At 42.0% G+C, this 19008-nt stretch overlaps 1 protein-coding gene across 3 annotated transcripts; it reads right to left on the bottom strand.

The window, feature by feature from the left end:
- Positions 1 to 1469: 1469 nt before the first annotated feature.
- LOC110078554 (interleukin-27 subunit alpha) lies at positions 1470 to 12889 on the bottom strand. Of its 3 annotated transcripts, XM_073004530.2 has the most exons (6): positions 12759 to 12889; positions 7921 to 8013; positions 6037 to 6221; positions 4180 to 4278; positions 2445 to 2609; positions 1470 to 2354 (listed from the first exon to the last, which is right to left on the bottom strand). In XM_073004530.2, the coding sequence occupies exons 2-6, from the start codon at positions 7931 to 7933 to the stop codon at positions 2169 to 2171; spliced, it is 648 nt and encodes a 215-aa protein (XP_072860631.2). In that variant the 5' UTR covers positions 7934 to 8013; positions 12759 to 12889; the 3' UTR covers positions 1470 to 2168. The 3 variants fall into 3 exon arrangements, with proteins under 3 accessions (XP_072860631.2, XP_020648510.3, XP_078233113.1); XM_020792851.3 differs by lacking the exon at positions 12759 to 12889 and having other exon boundaries at positions 7921 to 8226; XM_078376987.1 differs by lacking the exon at positions 12759 to 12889 and having other exon boundaries at positions 2457 to 2609; positions 7921 to 8059.
- Positions 12890 to 19008: the final 6119 nt, after the last annotated feature.

Raw genomic sequence — 19008 nt, 5'->3', positions numbered from 1 at the left:
GCAGTCATTGTCAATCCATGTCATTGGAGGGTCGTCAGGAGTTCTTCCCTCTAAGTTCACCAAAGGCATAAAAGTTTATTTTCTGAAATATTTACAACCTTATGTCCAAGGGTCTCAGGGCAGAACACAAAAAAAAACTCTAGGTGATTTAAAATACTTTAAAGCAATTTTAAATATCATACACTGTATATTTTCAATAGAAATCTAAAATCTGGTCAGGCTATGTTTGCCACACCGCAGGTTTTGGTAAAGAGGCCAGTTTGGAAGTTAGCCAAAATGAGGCCAACATCAGCATCTGTCCTGCCCCCAAGGGTAGGGCATTCTGTAATCAGAGTGCCACAACAGAAGATGATGCCTGACCAGGTTTTGTGCCAAATCCTTGCCCTTTACTACTGATCTTCCACTACACTGTACAACCAGAAAAGGACGGTGAGTATCACAGAGTCACTGTTCATTTGTGGCCACACTGAAGCCCTACAGGCAAGGCTAGTGACCTGTATAAAGAGGATCTGTTCTTATAAAAAAAATGGAAACCTTCCAAGACATTAGACTCCACCAACTTCCAGTGTACACTGTAAACCTTTAAAAGTTTTACTTTTTTAAATCCCTCTTTCATTGTACTAGAGAAGTTAAAGTGTCAGATGTGCAGAACAATGAACAGCAGAGAAAGAGACACTTTCTGTTAAACATGGTTCCCCTTAACCTCTTTTAACCATTCTGACCCACACATTCATTGGAAAACCTAAGGTTTTGAAAAGACATTCCAATAGGCGATATCAATGGACCCCATTTAAACAGGCCCCATGATTCAGTTCAGACTAACTCTCACAGGCATTGCACACTCTATATTGCCTATTTTATTATTGCCCCTTTTCCCTGTTGTTTTGTATTAACAGTGTGGTGGGAGAAGAGATGAGGAGCCTTTTACAAAAAAGAGGTAGCGATCCTAATTCAGCATTGATCTAGCTAGAATAGAGAGGGGTTCAAAACAGACGTTGTGTTAAGCCCTCAAAGTTCAGGATCAAATGGGTGACTGTATCATATTTACAGTACTTTTAAAATCTAAAGTGCTTTCTATGAAGCATATGAGGAATTTTTCCAAATCAGGGTGCATTAGTATCAAAACCAAACTCAAAATAAATTCTCCCATCACTACATTGAGATGACAAAAATCGAATGTGGGATCTTTTCCACAGCGTTGTGACCTTTTCTGGAAAAACTCCAAACTCTGTAACCAGCTCTTCTGATTATGGTGTTCTTACAGCCCCTGTTAGCATCATGCTTTCTATATCATTAAGCCTGATTAACACATGAAGACATGACTCAGGTTTACAGAAAGTTGGTTACTTCCCAAACATTCTGAATTTTGCTTTTTCTTTCGTTCTTTCCTTTTACTTCCCTGTTTACATAAATAAAGATCATGTGTCAAACAGAAACAATGGCTTCTATGAATGCAGCCACAGAAGCAATGGTTTTCTAATCCATTTTTATTGACAAAATAAGTTAAAATAATACTTCTGTAGAAAAAATAAATACATATAAATTAGACATTTCAGATAAGCAACATTAATCTTCATAAATAAAAAAGTCCATAAATTATGAGAAGGGATCTACAATCTGGATGCCAGAATGCTAACATTCCCTACCAGGTTGGAATGGGTGTTGGTGGTGCAGGAGAGGGTTAGAATGGGAACAAGTTGGATTTAGGAACCCTTGGATCTAAAAAGATCAGTCTAATCTAGGGATGTTAAGAAGACTTGCTAAATGCTTTGTTCACATTGATTTAGGAGCTTTGAAACAAAATGTTCAAACTTTTCAAGATTCCTCACCCCTAGGATGAGAGGAAGACCTAAAACTCTGGGCAAAAGTAGTATTCTTTGCTTTTAAGAAGCAAAGCACACACAGCAGGCACAGAAGGGCTGGGCCATTGTTTAAAAAGAAGCAAAAAATCCACCCAGTGATCTTAATTCTTAAAAGTCAATGGAACAAAGCAGCTACAGTTATGATTTCATGCAATTTGCATTCTTCATGTAAAAAAACCTTGTTCTTGCAAAAGCAAAAACTGAAATCAAGATTGGCAGAAAGTATTTCATTCTCTCTTAGGCATGAAGTCAAAACGTTGTTGTTTTCTCCTTCTCTTGCATGGGAATGAAAAAAAGCGCAAGGATTTACATCCTTATTTTATCTTTAAGAATCCAGAAATCCCGCGTGGCACGACATAGGAAGCTCTCAAGATGGCGCAAGACAATGTATCCTTCCTGGCGGTTCCTCCACTGATCCTTGCTCTGAAGAATCTGAGGTGGTTCGGGGGTTGGTTCAGGGTTATTTTCAGATGGCAGGCCCCAAAGTGAAATCTGTTGAGGGGAATTAGACATTAGTTACACTCTGAGAAAGGAAAAATAAACCTATGCCCCATCCATGCCCCAAAGTGCAAGCAGACCCACCTGATAACTCACATGATGACTCAGATCTCGGAGGTTAAAACCAAGATCTTCGAGCTGAGGGACAAATCTAGAATCTTCTCTGTCTGCTTCATAGTCCTTTAGCTGTTGTATCAAGTCGTGATAGAATGACAGCATCTTGGCCAGGTGGGTCAGGCGCTTGGCATCCTGGGAAAATGGCAAAAGAGTTAGAAACCACACGTAACGCCCAGAAACACTGCCTTTTCCCCCTTCATTTTCTCCCTTTTTGAGTCATGGGAATTACTACATGGGTACCTACAGAATGCTAGAAGAAAAAATTATTTCTTCCATGTTAATTATGTGAACCACACGACATCTTAATCTGGGAGATTCACGCCTGACATCCCAATTTAAAAATCAAATATAACATAGCCACAAGGGAAGACTACTAATTTGAGCAAGCAAGTGCCATGGGGATGGGTTTGGAGAAGTATTTTTCTCATGTCCTCCCCTCCGCTTCAAACTGGTATGAATTAATGACTGCTTCGTTACTAGTTCCTTTCCTGATCAAATTAGCATTCCCCTATCCTGCAGCTGCATTTAGTTGCAAAAATATTCTGCAGATCAATCATGGATTTCCAAAATGAAAACACAGTTTGGCCCCAAATTTATTTAAAAATATAAGGGTGTGGGGGACTCCACTTAAAAATTTAATCTAGCCTCAGCTTTCTCTGAGCTCTTGAAATGTGAGCCTGTGCACAGATTAATGTTTTCACAGCAACAGCAATCAGATGTGTTGAATGAATGGAACATGCTAAGTCAACACTTGCATAAAATTCAATTGATTCAATAAGTCTACTCTGGCTAGGACCACAACTGCATTTTATCTATGAATTAAATGGTGATAGGAGGAGCTTTATTTAAGTTGAAAGAGTTGATTCTCTTGCTTCTTAATTTTTAAGTGCAGCCACTTCTCCAGATACCGCATCTCTCAATGGAATGGTAATATTAACTAGATTTTTGAAATGTTCAGTGTCAAAACCTGTAACGTCATTTAAACTGGAGACCACAGTCTGATATGCATTGGGCAGAATCCTACACCAATTTAAATGTGACCACATAAATTGCAGTGGCAAATTGTCACTAATTAGCAGTTGCCACTTGGATGTCTTCCTCCATGCCAAGTAACACAACTGGCACACAATCAGGAATGTGGGTGTTAAGATTAAGTAACAGCAATTCACTACCCCATTTAACACAATTGCACTTTCCCTGCCATAAATCCCCAATAGGATCCTGGCCCATGTGAATGGGCCTATCCCTGTTCTTCAAACTGATGCTGTCTAAATGTACTGGGTTCCAACTTCAGCCATGGATTCAGAGATGGCTGGACCATAAGGGCAAATGGATGCTACTTCTTAGGGTACATATGTATGTGTAGGACTACCAAATGTTTGTCCCTGGCTCTGCCTCTCAGCACTGGCTCCACCCACTAAATGCGGTATGTACGAAAATCCACTGCATGAACTCCAACACAGCCAGGCGGATTGTTGGGTCCTGAAGGAACTATTGTAGGATTGAGAAGGAAACCTACTCAGAATATCCCATTTTAGAAGAATGGAATATGAGGCGGGGTTACAATAAACGGACAACAGGACAACGGCCAGATCATGGCCATTAAGGAAATTAAGACAAGCAATGGTGTATGTGTTTGTGGGGGGTTGATAGCATGATAAAAGTTCTGTCAGGAATACTCATTGAAAAGAAATTTTCTTACCGAAAGAGAAAGCCATGTATGAAGATCCAAGCTCGTCAAGGAAAACAGCCCTTTGTGAGTTACGAAAGTGAGTGAAGCTCCCGGGAGACGGTCGGAGAGCTGGAAGAAAAGAAAGGAATGTGATTTTGACTAGTAAAGTCACTCATTTTCCCACTAACTGCAATAACTGTTAAGAAATATATGTTGATGAAACACACCAGGAGGTGGGGGTAAGTACAAACATTCCCACTCAAAAAAAAATATAATCATCACACCACATAGCGATCTGTTATTATTGGCACTGATGGAAGCTTTGTGTAAAGCTGTATCATAGAGTGAACCATATGAGGAAGGAATGGCGTGCATGCATGAGGAACAGAAAGGTTAGTACTTCCTGGCAGCAATGGACCTGAAAGTGCTTTCCTGAAGTCAGTAGAGTTTTTAAAAAATCATCCATTGCCACAGGTGGGGAGGCAGTGGGTCAGGCAGGCCACATGTGGCAAGACTTTACTCATCTCTGCTCTAACCAAGAAACAATTTATAATAAAAATGCAACTCCAACATGAAATGATCAGCCACTGCAACCACAAAAGCTCACCATAAGCCATAATGTGTCTAATTTTGTACGCTATTCCTCTTTAAATTGTTCACCAATTAGACACTGAACCAGGTTCATGGTGTTATGGTTGTTGTGGGTTTTTTGGGCTCTCTGGCTGTGTTCTGAAGGTTGTTCTTCCTAATGTTTCGCCAGTCTCTGTGACCGGCATCTTCAGAGGACAGCACTCTGTGCTCTGGTGTAGTTGGCTTGGGAGTGGAGTATTTATGGCTGTGAGATGAGCTTTTGTCGTTTTCTGTAGATGGGCAATTAGTGTGTCTTGTTGTGGGTGTATTGTTGTGATAAGGAAGAGAGATTATCTGTCACTGTGATTGATGGGTGTCATTAGCTGGTCTTTTGTGTGTAGTGATCACCGGTCCTTGTGGCTGGGTAGAGTTCGTTGACCTTTTGCACTCTGTAAGGCCCTACACGGCTTGGGACCAGACCTATAACTAGTTGTTTTGTCATCAAGGGGACACCCATTCCATCTTGAGGACTGGAGACAAGCTTACCCTGAAAAATTAGAAATTGAATGTGGTGTTCCCCCCAAAAAGAAAGAAAATTTGTAATGCTTTCGAGTAAAGGATAGTGATTGAGGTTGCAAGGTGTTGTGGTTTATTTTCCTAGGACTACTCAGTAGACGTACCTCTAGATTTCATTTCCTTCTACTTTTTGGTGCTTGAGGGCAAAGGCCCAGTTGTTCCAGCCTAGTCAAAGTTTTGCTTGGGACCAGGTTATTTGTGATTATTTTTGTGATTATTTAATGTTGATAGCTATCCTTTGGGAACTGCTTCACATGGATTCTGTTGTCTTAATTTTTCTATATTATCTTAATATCTTTAGCTTTTACTTTGACTGTACAGTATGTGTTTTTATAGTAAAGCACATCAGCATGTTTGTTTTTAATGAAAAGCCATTGTTAAAACTTTCTTAAATAAGGCCAACAGTGAAATATTCCAACAGTGGAATAGGTTACAGGCTGATTCCTCTTTCATCCTCCCAAAAGGGAGTACAGAATTTTCTAAATTCAGACCTTTTAAGCGGCAAGTGCTTCCAATATGTATCAATACAGAGGTATTGTTGTACTACTTTAGTTGCTTGAAGAACTGACTAATTGGCCAAAACACACACACGCACACACACAAAAACCCCAGGAGAACTGATGGAATAATGAAGGCTGTGACTGGCTTAAAACATTTTTTCCACAAAAAAATCAATCCATTCCCATGCCAAAGATTGTTGTGCTGTGTGTAAAGTATAGGAGAAACAAAGATCAGACTTACATAATGATGTTTAAGGACCCTTATTTTGCAGAGTAGTTGTCGTGAGAAGTTTACGCTTCTTCTGAATTCTTTCTGCAGATTGGCCTGCCAATCAACTGTGGATGCCTTATCCCCTCGGGGCCTGGCCGGAACAGCAGCAGCAAGCATGTAGTAGCTGAGAAGAGTCTGGAGAAGGAATGCCGCGCCTGGAGAGAGACCCAAAGTGTTGTCTTAGGAGAAAGGGGGAAAACTGGATGCTAGGCATTTGGTTGAACAATTATTGTGAACTAAGACCAAGTTGGAATGTAGATGACTCTACTGATGGATAGTGGTGGCGACCTATGAGGATGAGTTTGAGGGAGATGTCCAGAGCCTCCTCAGCAGAAAGAAAAGGAGGGTCCCCAAACATAGCGCAGCTCATTTACCTTAGACTGAAGTAAAAACATTACCATCTGAAGGGGGGAAACTTCATAAAAATCATTAAACCCAATATCAAGAATCAGCCAATGTGCTACCATGATGGAAGATAGGTGTATTGGGCTCATGCGATTCCTGCTGCTCCGGCACAGCGGTGGCACAAGTTACACCAGTTGAGCACCCGCAACGGGGAAACCCATCTGAGGGAAATTTTGCTGAACTAACACTGCACTGAAATATTTTCAGCAGCTCTGGAGTTTAGGTTTACCCCTAAGGGAAAACATATCTGGAGTATTAATAGGCCAAGGTTGCACAAGCCGAGCTGAAGAGTGTTGTGAAAACAGGTAAGAAGCTAAACCACAAGACTGATGAGATGGTTGCCCTGAAAGCCTGTGAGAAGAGGTCAAATTGTATTTGGTTCATTTGGATGGTGGGTGGGAGGGAGGGCCGCTAGCTTGAAATCCCTCTTCAGACATGAAGCTCAGCCATTGGCTTTGGGCTGGAGATGTTCTGTCAGCCTGTCCTTCCAGACCCCAATGTCCTTGGGTTAAAATAGAACTTTGTCTTGAGCTCCTTGGAGCAAAGGAGGGCTATCGGATGGGGTCAGTCAATAATCATATCCAGAGATGGACCAGAAAATTTTGGCACTTGAGGCATAAAAGCTAAAGATCTCTTTCCCAGAGCCTGGAGGTAATTACCAGAAATGTACAGTTACAAGAAAAGTACTTGTTTTTGAGAAGATACGTTTCTCGGCAATGCAAAAAAAATTACATTCCCAATATGATGAGTAATGGAATGAGCGATGTAACATGCCATGTATTAGAACAATGTTATGATTAGCGGCAAGGAATCCATCATTAAACATTGCAATAAATTATAGGAATGAATTACATTTTTAAAAATAGCCTTCCAGTCTCTGCCCCCCTCGTAGTAGTAAAGTATAATGAAATAAATGTTCATTAGTTTTGTTTAAAAATATATCCTACTCATTTTCTCATGAAAGAGAAGAGAGTCCTTAGAGGTCTCTGGCATGCAAAACAGGAGTATCACCATGGTAGGACTTGGGACACAATCCTGGAGGGGCTCCTTTGCAGAATGAATAGGAAGGCGGCTGCCCAGAAGTAGCAGAGCTGTTAACCACATTGTGAAATACATGAACACACCGTTACCGTCCTATGAGGGCCCTCTGTAAGGCTGTTCTGCCCAAACTCCAAAATTAGCTAAGTATATAAATGATCCAGGCAGCAACCAGACCGAAATGTGCTCAGCTTATACTTGTTTACACAATTGTTTGCCATGCAACAAAGCCTGTCCTTTAACAGCATCATTACATCTGCCACTTCAGAGGCTCTGCTTCTCTGCTGCCTGATTTTAGCACAGGCTATGTGTTGGTGGCTATGCTAAGTGCCATTCAAACATTCAATGCAAACCATGATGCCCCATAAACACCAACCTAGAAAATTACAGCTAACGAATTTTCCTTCTTACCACACAGATGCATCTTGAGGCTCTCTGATTAGTGGGATGTCCGTCCGCCTGCCCAAAAAGACAACCTGTATTCCTGCAGTCCATCTTGCTGGCCTTTTTAAAATGAACGAGTTTCATTTTCAGAAAATCCGAAATCTCCCAAATTGCAATCCAACGCTTAATTCAAGGAGTTGAAATAATCTAGTTTCTGGGGCAAAACCCTCCCACCTCAATGATATTTGCTGCTTGGTTTCGGGGCGGGATTTGCAAAACGTTAGAGCTACTGACTTCTGTAGTTCCTCTTTTTCTCTGAGGAAAAAGGAAACCAACATTGGTAAAGAGGGTTCTCTAGGGGTGCTCACGTGACATGGGATGCCCCTCATTGGTAGGAACCCTCTCTCAGTCCGGGCTTTTCCATCACCACCCACATACTTTGGTTCTCTTCCCAGTTGACAACTTTTTCCCATGGCACTCCAAAAATTCTTGCTGACACCCTTCAAACAAAGTGTATTGTGCCCCAACGTAATGTAATATTTGAGGAACGACAAGGGAATAATATTCCTGGGGCAGGCTGTCCACGCCACACAGAATGCATGCTAAGGCAGAGTGTTTTGTGGCACCCTAAAAATTGAGAAGTTTTATTTTACACTAGCAAGTGTACCCAGCTCTGCTGGAGTTAGAAAACAATTAGATCCATCATCAGTTAGTGCTGTTTCCCTTCTTCTCCCCCCCCTTTTTTTTTTGCATCCACTTCAATACTCAGCCCAAACTTCATCTCTGTAGTGACTTCCACACACATGGAAACAATGCTCCCTATTTAGAAGTTTAAGCTGGCTGGATAGCTCAGTGAGTTAGGTATCTGGCTGCAGGGCCAGATGTTGGGAGTTCAGTTCCTCACCTTGGCCAAGCTGCACAGTCCCAGGGCACCACTAGGAAAAGGGAATCATACACCACTCCTGGGTATTGTATTCTTGAAAGCTTTCACGGCCAGGATCGGATGATTGTTGTGGGTTTTTCGGGTTCTTTGGCCATGTTCTGAAGGTTGTTCTTCCTGACATTTTGCCACTCTCTGTGGCCAGCATCTTCAGAGGACTGGAATAGGGACAGAGCATGGACAGAGTTCCTACTCCTGTCCTCTGAAGATGCCGGCCACAGAGACTGGTGAAACGTCAGGAAGAACAACCTTCAGAACACGGCCAAAGAACCCGAAAAACCCACAACAACCACTCCTCAGTATTCTCCATCTAGACAGCCCAGAAAAGGTTGGTGTAAGTCAGAATTGACTTGATGATACATGATAAAAATTTTTTTTGAAGTTTGGGAAGATCCATTTCCCAATTACATCCATCCAATTATTACAGATAAAACAAGAATGTTTTCAGGGATTATTGTTTGTAAGCATTGCTTGCATCATAGCACATCATCACACAAAATATATTTTTGTAACATTGATTACAACACATTACTGTGTGGTGAAATTTTAAAAAGACTGCTGACAGAAGCCTCACAGTCTATGGATAAACTGCTTAGCTTGCAGCCAGAGGAAAAGGCTCTCATATCTACAGTCACAGAATCATAAAAAAGTGAAGTTGGAAGGGGCTGACAAGGTCATCAAGTCCAACCCCCTGCTCAATGCAGCAATACAAATCAAAGCACTTCTGCCAGGTGATTATCCAAGTTTTTCCTGAATGCCTCCAGTTTTGGAGCACTCACCAACTCCGGAGATAATTGGTTCCACTGTCGTACTGCTCTAACAGGATGTTTTTCTTGATATTCAACCACAATCTGGCTTCCTTTAACTTGAGCCCATTGTTGCGTGTCCTGCATTCTGGGACGATCCAGAACAGATCCTGTCCCTCTTCTGTATGACAGCCTTTCAAATATTTGAAAAGTGCTATCATATCACCCCTCAGTCTTCTTTTCCAAAGGCTAAATGTGCCCAGTTCTTTCAGACTTTCCTGAAAAGGCTTGGTTTCGAGCCCCCTGATCATCCTTGTCGCCCTCCTCTGAACTTGTTCCAATTAGTTAGCATTCGTCTTGAAATGTGATGCACACAATATACTCCAGATGAGATCTAACCAGTGCTGAATAGAGGGGGACTAGCACCTCATGGGATTTGGAAACAATACTTCTATTAATGCAGCCTAAAATATCATTAGCCTTTTTTGTAGCCACATCTTCCAGGGTATTAGCTATTCCACCCAATTCTGAATCATCTGCAAATTTGACAAGCATTCTCTGCACTCCCTCATCCAAGTCATTAATAAAAATTTTGAAGAGTACTGGGCCCAGGATTGAGCCCTGGGGTACCCCACTTGTTACCTCCTCCCAGTTAGAGAAGGAGCCATTAATCATCACCCTCTGAGTATGATTCTTTTGGCACAAATAAAATCTGAAAATATGTATGTCTACTTAATTCATACCAAGAAGGAAGGGATCTTGTAGTTGAAGTTTTTTTCACAGACTTGTTAAGGGATGATTCAACCCCAGAATGGAAACTCAGTTGGGAAAACCAAAGCTAATGGCAGGCATAGTCAGAGTAAGCCCAAGGAGATGCTTCAACAGCAGCCAGTGGGAGCTTTACATAAAGCAGGAATCATCCAACCCATCTCCACTTCCTCTTCATTTCTTATTAGAAAAATACTTGATGATAGCTGTGGAAAGATTTTGGCAAAACCCAGAGACCCTCTTCTCATAACAAACACTGGAATGAATGAGATGCCTCCTCAAAACAGTTCTAGCGATATCAGGGTCACAAGTCTAGTTGCAGTCATCTGCCACTCCCAGAAGCCTTCACTGCTAGCTGTGCTGGCTAGAGTTTCTGGGACTTGTAGTCCAAGAACACCTGGGTTGGGAACCACTAGTCTAGGGCAAAAGACGACAATTTACAACATAGGCCTGAAATGTTACAACAGTTAAGTAAGTGGAAGGTCCCAACCGCTGTAATCCAGAAAGAAGAAGAAATGGTCATTGTAAAAAGTTTTGTGGAAGTTTGTAGAAATCTGTGGAAAGAGGGCAGACTGCTAAGGAAGGTTGTATAATGGGGTCCCTGATGGAAGTTCAGAGCTGCTACTCACTCACCAATTGCCTAGACTAAGCACAACCTGGTATGGATCAAACTTCCTGTTATATCACCTCACAGCAGTTGGTGTTCTTTGTGACTTTGTCTGAAGCCACTCATATTGCCTATGGGGATGACCCACTAGAGTAGGGTTGTCTCTACTGCCTCAGGCAGGGCTTGATCATCCAACTGGACAGTTGCTGGAAGCAAAATAAGGCCTGAGAAGAATCACAGGGTGACACACCTTATAGACGAGTCAAGCAAATGCCCATGAACAGGTACTACTCACTGCTAACAAGCAGAAATGGGCACTGATATTGATACTGGACCAAACCCAATAATTTAACTTTGGAAATCAGCAGTGTATACACAAGGTTTCAAGTTTCTGGCTCTTACTCCTTTGAAGATCTTTGCCCCCCCCCCAAGAAAATATTTCTAAGACAAGCCAATACTCCTGGTTTTGCCCAGGTTAAAAATCTCATGAGCCACATCATTGCCCCATGTCCTTTTTCTCTTATCTTCTTGACCTCTTTTGCCTTGCTGATGGGACTCAACCCTATTTATTTATTTAAAATATTTTTACCCTGCTTTCCTCCTTTAAAAGGACCCAAGGTGGCTTACAAGAATGAAAGCTAATATTTAAAGTTGAAAACAGTGAGTACATAATGGGTGGTTAACACCATTACAAGACAATATTTAAAAATTATTAACAATTAATAAGGAGGCATCTTACATCAATTAACAGGCAATATTAAGGCAAAAATCAATAAGTATACAAAAATTTTAAAAATGTCGCTCTGAGAAATAGAGAAAATGGAAAACACAAGTAGTACTAACAGTCCAGTCAAAGCAGTAACGCATAACAATCTATCTAAAAATCACACACAGGTAGATGGTTACTGAGGGAAGGCTTGCCTGAAGAGAAAGGTCTTTGTCTGCTTGTGGAAGAATAGCAAAGATGGCGCCAGTCTGGCCTCCAGTGGGAGGGAGTTCCAAAGTCTGGGAGCAGCAACAGAGAAGGCTCTTTCCTGTGTCCTCATCAGACACACCTGAGAAGATGGCTGGACTGAGAGAAAAGCCTCTCCTGATGACCTTAACACCTGAGCCAGCTCATAATGGGAGATACAGTCTTTGAGATAGCTTGGACCCAGGCCATTTGGGGCTTTATAAGTTATAACCAGGCACTTTAAATTGTGCTCGTTAACTGATTGGCAGCCAGTGGTGCTGCTGTAACAAGGGGATCATGTGATTTCTGCAACCAGCCCCAGTCAGCAATCTGGCTGCAGCATTTTGGACCCACTGAGGTTTCCTGACACTTTCCATTGGCAACCCCACCTAGAGCACGTAACAGTAATCCAGCTGGGAAGTAACTAGGGTGTGTGTCACAGTGGCTAGATCAGATCTCTCCAGAAATGGATGTAGCTGGTGCACTAGTTTTAATTGTGCAGATGTGCTCCTGGACACTGCAGAGACCTGGGTGTCCAGGCTCCGGGATGAATCCCCTAGGGTCAGATCTCTCTTTTCACACTGGCCTTCTGTTTAATTTCAGGTAATCAAAATAGTCCAGCACATGTAAACTATCAGGAGCTACTGATTTCAGGATATAACCAAAATCTGTTAGTATGACCCTATGTAGTCAAATTTAAGGTCTCTCTGTAGGCATATGTTTGTGTTTCCGTTGCTGTTTCCCCTCCTGACTTGCTCTCTGTCTCTCTCCTGCAGTTCACAAACACAATGACTAAAATGCCTGTCAGGAGGAAGGCAGGGAAATCATGTGGGCAATGAGACTGGGACCTACCTCTATGAGAAGAAAAAAGGATGAGCGGATATGGCGTGGAATGGTGGTAGCTGTAATTTGTGGACAAACACAGAAAAGATCAGGAAAGGAGCGTTGAAATGAGCTACCAAAAAGAACCAGATTATTTCAGCGTGGAAAAAAGGGCTGTAAGAGCCGATGTGAATTGTCTTGTTAACTTGCTACCGGCAAGAAAAAGATTGCATCATCACACTGTTCCTCTTGTAGATGCTGTCCTGGATAGAGGAGTGTCTTGAGTCTCTCTGTTGAGAAAGGTAGACTATAAATAAACAGAATGAATGCATGGGAATCAATGTCAAGTTAGCAACCTAATTGAATAGGTTTAACTGGGGGAAAAAAAAAACAGAAATTAAGCCTGGGACCTTCTGTGTAAAAAAGCAGCAAAGCATCTGATGCAGTCTCATTGCTAGACAAGTTTTGCAATGCATTTCCCCAAAAGCAAAAGCTGTTACAAATGTAGACATCCAAAAATGCATTGCAAATACAGGAATCCACATGCTGTGTGTACATGAGTGAAGTGGCCACAGCTGAAAAACATTCTGAGTGTTAAAAAGGTCTCTTCTAGGAATACAGATGAATTAAAACGTTTCTCTCTCATAACTCCACCCCCTCCTCATCCTCTCTACCTATCCTCATCAAAGATGTGAACATCTAGGGGGGAAAAATCCTTTCCCCCTTTTTCTTCCCCCAAAACAGGGAAGGGGGTGTCCTGTATTTTCCCATTCCTTCCCCTGGCCTTCAAATCCCTGATCCCTGTCATTGCTTTTCTCCTGCCCATCTTAGGCTGCTCATTTCACCCTTTCCTACCCAGATGCACTCACTGTATGGTGGATCCCAACTCCCATTACCCCCACAATCCAGGTCATTGGTTCTGCTGGTTGGGGTTGATGGGAGATGTAGTCAAATTGCTAGGGGGCCTAGTTGTAGAAAGTGTTATCTGGAATTCTGTTGTTTTTTAAACATAATAACCATGTGTGTAATTTTTTGTGCTTTAATTTCTCTCTTTTCTAAAAAAAAACCGCACATATCAAACGAGTCTATGTTGTTAGTCATTGTAGGATCTCACATACTGAATGTGGTGTTGCTTAATATGCTGTGTTATACTAACCTTGTTTACTTTTTTAATGAGAATACATAATTCAGCTTCCATCTTATGAATATTGACCTTACAGTAAGAAATGCTAAATCCACCAGCACTTTAACCTGAGTGAATATGCAGTAAAGAGGCTCTTGTTTCTCAGGGCAAGGAGGGGGATAGAGGGAGAGATTTATGCATCAGTTTTTTAATTAAGATTCATCCAGGCAGATGGGACTTTTTAATACCTCAGAGTCCCTGTCTGTTGCAGAATTCACAGAGAACTAGAACTATAAAGTAGGCATATCACAACATGACAAACTAATGTTGGCAAGTGCCAAACACTTTATATGTGCATTTTAAAAAGGAAAAACAAAATAAAACAAAAATAGAAGACAAAAATTATCCTTAAAAATCCATTGCATTTAAAAAAGTTACTACTTTTCGCTCACAGTCAGTATTATTTCTCTCTCTCTCTCTCACGCACACACACAAACACACACACAGACACACAAGACAGTCCCCTTCCATTTTTCCTGAACTATGATACTGGAGGGCCTCAAAGAGGATAAAAGGTAATCGTAGGTTTGGTGGGGGTGATGGCAAGAGGAGAAGGGAACAACAGAGGACAAGATGGCTGGGCAGTGTCATCGAAGCAACCAACATGAATGTGACCAAACTCTGGGAGGCAGTGGAAGACAGGAGGGCCTGGCGTGCTCTGGTACATAGGGTCACGAAGAGTCGGACACGACATAACTACTAAACAACAACAAATTATTTTTCTCATAATATCACATCATGTCACAGCTTGGAAATCACTGGCTTTAAGCCATGCTGATAAATATGGTTTCCTAAGAAGAAGCACAGTGGCCCAAGCATGTAAATTTGTGGTTACTTATAGAGCTTCCGTACTACATTGACTAAACCTTTTCCTTCAGTATGGGGGAAACCCAGTTTCTGGTTCTTGCATTGTGTAGGAGGTTGCTGAGTCAACTGATGTGCTCTGTGTGACTATGTAAATTATTTCTGGGTTTTGACATAGTGCAAGTAGCTATTGTTTCACTTAAATATAGAAGAAAGACAAATGTGGACATAATAGAGTTGTTTATGTTCCCAGGAAACTGTGTAGAGAGAAGAACTTCTACTCTCATACTACTAGAACTTCAGGCATGAAACTGAGTGGTGAGTTATTCAGGAACAATAAAGAAAAGTGCTTCTTGACTTAGAAAAAGCAAAGTTAAACTATAGAACTATCCCAACTCGGGCACATCATGAGACTGCAGGATTCTCCAGAAAAGACAATAATGCTGGGAAAGGTGGAAGGCAGCAGGAAAAGAGGAAGACCAAATATGAGATGGACTGACTAAAGGAAACCACAGACTTGTGTCTATAAGAGCTGAGTAACTGAAGTCAGGACATTTGGGAGATTGTTCATTCATAGGGGTTGCCATAAGCAGGAGGCAACCTGATGACACATAACAACAACAAAATGTTGTTTTTTCCTATGTGCAAGACCCCCCAGAGGTGGAGAAATGCCTGGACCCCTTCCATATTTTGGCACTCCTGTTACATTAAAAATGAAGAACTATCAAAACAGGGCTACCAAGTGGTGGTATATTTTAAATTTGGGGCCTTTTGAGTGTGAGGCCTGGGCTAAATGGCCCTCCTGGCCTACCTTGTGGCAGGCTCTGGCCATACTTTAACCCGAGTATGAAAAACATGTATTGCTTAGGAGCTGCCCCTCACTGTGGGAACAGAAAACTGGGCAAAGTAGGTATTTGCTCTATCTAGCATGATTCTTCCTCTTCTGTTCATAACTGCTATGAAATCATGCTGGCTGGGGGGATTCTGGTTGCTGTAGTCCAACACAGTAACCTTTCCAAAATCTTGTACCCCCTCACATGTCAGTGCCATGGGTAAGCAAAGGTGTACATGCCAACCCTACCCTCAGTTGGCATTGTAACAACTTGGTCTTGCTACTCTTGAATGGTTATTATTTCTGTATCATTACAGTGGACCCTCTAGTTATGGAATTAATCCATATTGGAACGGTGGCTGCAGGTCAAAAAGTCTGTACGTCGAGTCTCCATTGACCTACAATGCATTGAAAACCAATCAATCCCGTAACCGACCGTTTTTGTTCCATTTTTGTTCCATTTTGTGTTTTTTTTTCTGGTCTGTAGGTCAATTCTCCGGCTGCAAGTCGAACCTAAATTTTGCGGCCAGAGTAGTCTGTAACTTGAAAAGTCTGTAAGTCAAGCCGTCTCTAAGTTGAGGGTCCACTGTAATTACATTTATATTTTCTAAAAGTTCAAGGTGGTGTGTAGATGACACAACTATTCTAAAAGCTAGAGCAGTCTCAGAAATGAGTGGCCTATGATCATAGTGGGCACGTGACTGAAGTAAAATTGGGTATCCTTATTCCTTATGTTACACTCCAACCACTATACAACAGTGTCTCTGTCTCTGTACTGGAGATGACATCCGTCATGGGAACCCTTGTTTATAGAGGCTACTTGTGCGACTTAAAACATGAATTCCCACACATGGAGAATAAATAGTCCAGACCCTGAGAAACATGAGAAAGGGTGTGTGTGAGGTAGAGGGAATGAGGACCTTTCTTTCATGCTATGGGCAATGACAAGACTGCAGCTCTTGTGACCAAGTCATGAGTTGAATCCGGGTAGCTGTGATGTCCAAGACTCAATCCTCCTATCTCTTCTTTGGATGGCTGGTGGTGACCACTAGTAATGAGCATCCTGCACTTGATAGGGTTAGAGTGACTAACTCATGGTTCTTTACGGCAAATCCGACCACTCTTAGCTAATGTAGCAGATGATGAAAAACAGTGGAAACTCAGATGCATGTGTTTTGAAGTGTTTTCTGGATTTACTTGAAATTAATATGGAAGACACAGTCTCATTGCTTCCCAATCATAATTTCTGCCCTAATACAAGGAAACTCATCTTGCCCAATGTCTATGCACCACTGGCCGGTTTTGGCATTATATTACTGAAGTGCTATAGTGTCTTTATTTTCAACCCAATGAGTTTATCAGATAGCCTGAGAGGGACTTGAAACATGCTAATACCCTTTCCCACATTTCCCTCTTTTCTGATGTTCAACATTTCATAGCTCTTAGGAGCCACTGAACATGCTTAGTTTTCATTGGACTCTGTTTGAGCTGGTTTTGGTTCCATTTGAGGTTGGAATCCCCAAAGTATGCTGATTTCATCCTTGTGTTTCTCCATATAATCATGACAGCATTCATCCAACTGTGTTTTGTTCTTGAAAGGAAACTTCATTTTGTACCCAGGTTAACACAGTAGTAATAGTCTGAGAAGCCTATGCGGTGATATTATTTGTTCCCCTTGGGAATCTATCAGGTTTACAGCTGGCAACGATTCTGAAATCCCACTGTGAGGAAATACTTTTCCTGTCAGGAGGGAACAACTAGCTGGAATTCTGGACAAACATCACTTTTGTAAATGATGCCGGCCGCCATAAATATTTGGGGCAGAGAAAAATTAAGAGAGAGCTGCACTGCGTGGGGGCAACTCTTTGAGGTTTCACAAAGGTGTAAAGGTAGGCTGGATGCCCTCACTCTTCTCCTAGGGAGGCACAAGGAAAGAGGCTGATCTGTTAGCCCACATGAGGCACTGCCTATTCAAAGTTCAGGCTATTTATTTTCCAACCAGCTCATCCCTCACGGTGCCTCTTCACTTTAAAACAGAGTAATAACCCTCTCTGTGTGGTTCTTTTATTTGCTAATCCTTCCCTTTCTCTCATTTACCAGTGAAAGGGGGTGGCAGGCTGCCATGACTGAGACATAATACTTTAAACATTTCCCCAGTGGGCTCTGTTATTAATGTAATAGCTCTGTAATGGGGTTGCTGCCGGCAGCCATAAATTTAAAAAATTGCTCTGGCTGCTACTTTGCCCCCTCTGTGTTAACTCAATCCTCTGCCCTTTTAGTTCTGGGGTGGGGTGGACATGGGTTGCCACCATTTAAAAGTACTGGGGTGGGGAGAAATAGTTTGAGAAGAGGATGGGAAATGTTCAAACAGGTTGAATTTGTCTTTAAAGACAAGTTAGCTAACTCTGTTCTCTTCCCCCCCCCCCCCCCGCATTCACAGCATTTAGCAACACGTTTCCTTCGCTCTGCAATGATCTTGGGAGTTCCAGTGTTGTAGAAGCAGAGGCTATACAAGTTTTCTTAGGGATTCAGAGGAGGCATCTGGCTTCATATCTCCTCCTCTGAAGGAGGAGAATCTTTCCCTATCTTCTGGAGGAGAATCCTTCCCTATCTTCTGACGCTAAAAATACTGAAAAACCTTAAGAGTGCCTAGCCTTGCAACGTCAATAATCCAAATCTTCAATAGTTTAGGGCCAGGCCTACCAATCGACCTGGAGGGAAACCCTAACAAATCCCCTTAAACTGATGTGGAAAAACAGGCAAAAATCTTCCCATAGTATAGAGGCAAGACATAACCACTTGTTCACTGCTGAAAAGTATTCAATGCAGGGGTGAACAAATAGCCTTTCTAAATTCTCCACCATGTTTGCAGCCTTTCATCATATTTCTCCAGAAAGAAGAAAAGTCTCCCAGTACAGTATTCTCGAAGGCAGTATTCTCCTGAAAAGGACAAAAACTGTCCCCACAGCTACAAATACTCAACTATCCAACAAACAGCAACAGAGCATGGACAGAGTTCCTACTCCAGTCCTCTGAAGATGCCGACCACAGAGACTGGCAAAACGTCAGGAAGAACAACCTTCAGAACACGGCCAAAGAGCCCGAAAAACCCACAACAACCACCAGTCTCCCAGTACTTCAGACCATGCATGATTCCAAGTGGGGGTGGGTGGATATTGATCTTTGAAGGCGGTGCTTTCTAATAAATTTCTAATAATTTTCTGCTCCAAATCAGCTTGTGGCCTTTTAGATGTACCATCAGCCTTAGCCAGCATACCCAGCGGTGAGAGATTTTGGGAGTTTCAGTCCACTAGCATCTGGGCAGGGGTTCATTCAGGCCTGTAATTCAGCCCCTCCCCCAGAGGAGGACAGTATAGAAATAGTGTTGTGAAATATGAGCTCCCATATTCATATCACCAGCTTTGTGCTTAATCTGTTATTTCCCCAAATCTTTATGGGGA

Source organism: Pogona vitticeps, chromosome 6, assembly GCF_051106095.1.
Source record: "Pogona vitticeps strain Pit_001003342236 chromosome 6, PviZW2.1, whole genome shotgun sequence".
In the NCBI taxonomy this organism is placed as follows: Eukaryota; Metazoa; Chordata; class Lepidosauria; order Squamata; family Agamidae; genus Pogona; species Pogona vitticeps.
Note: the sequence above shows the minus strand (reverse complement) of the source record. Positions and strands in the feature narration are given on the sequence as shown.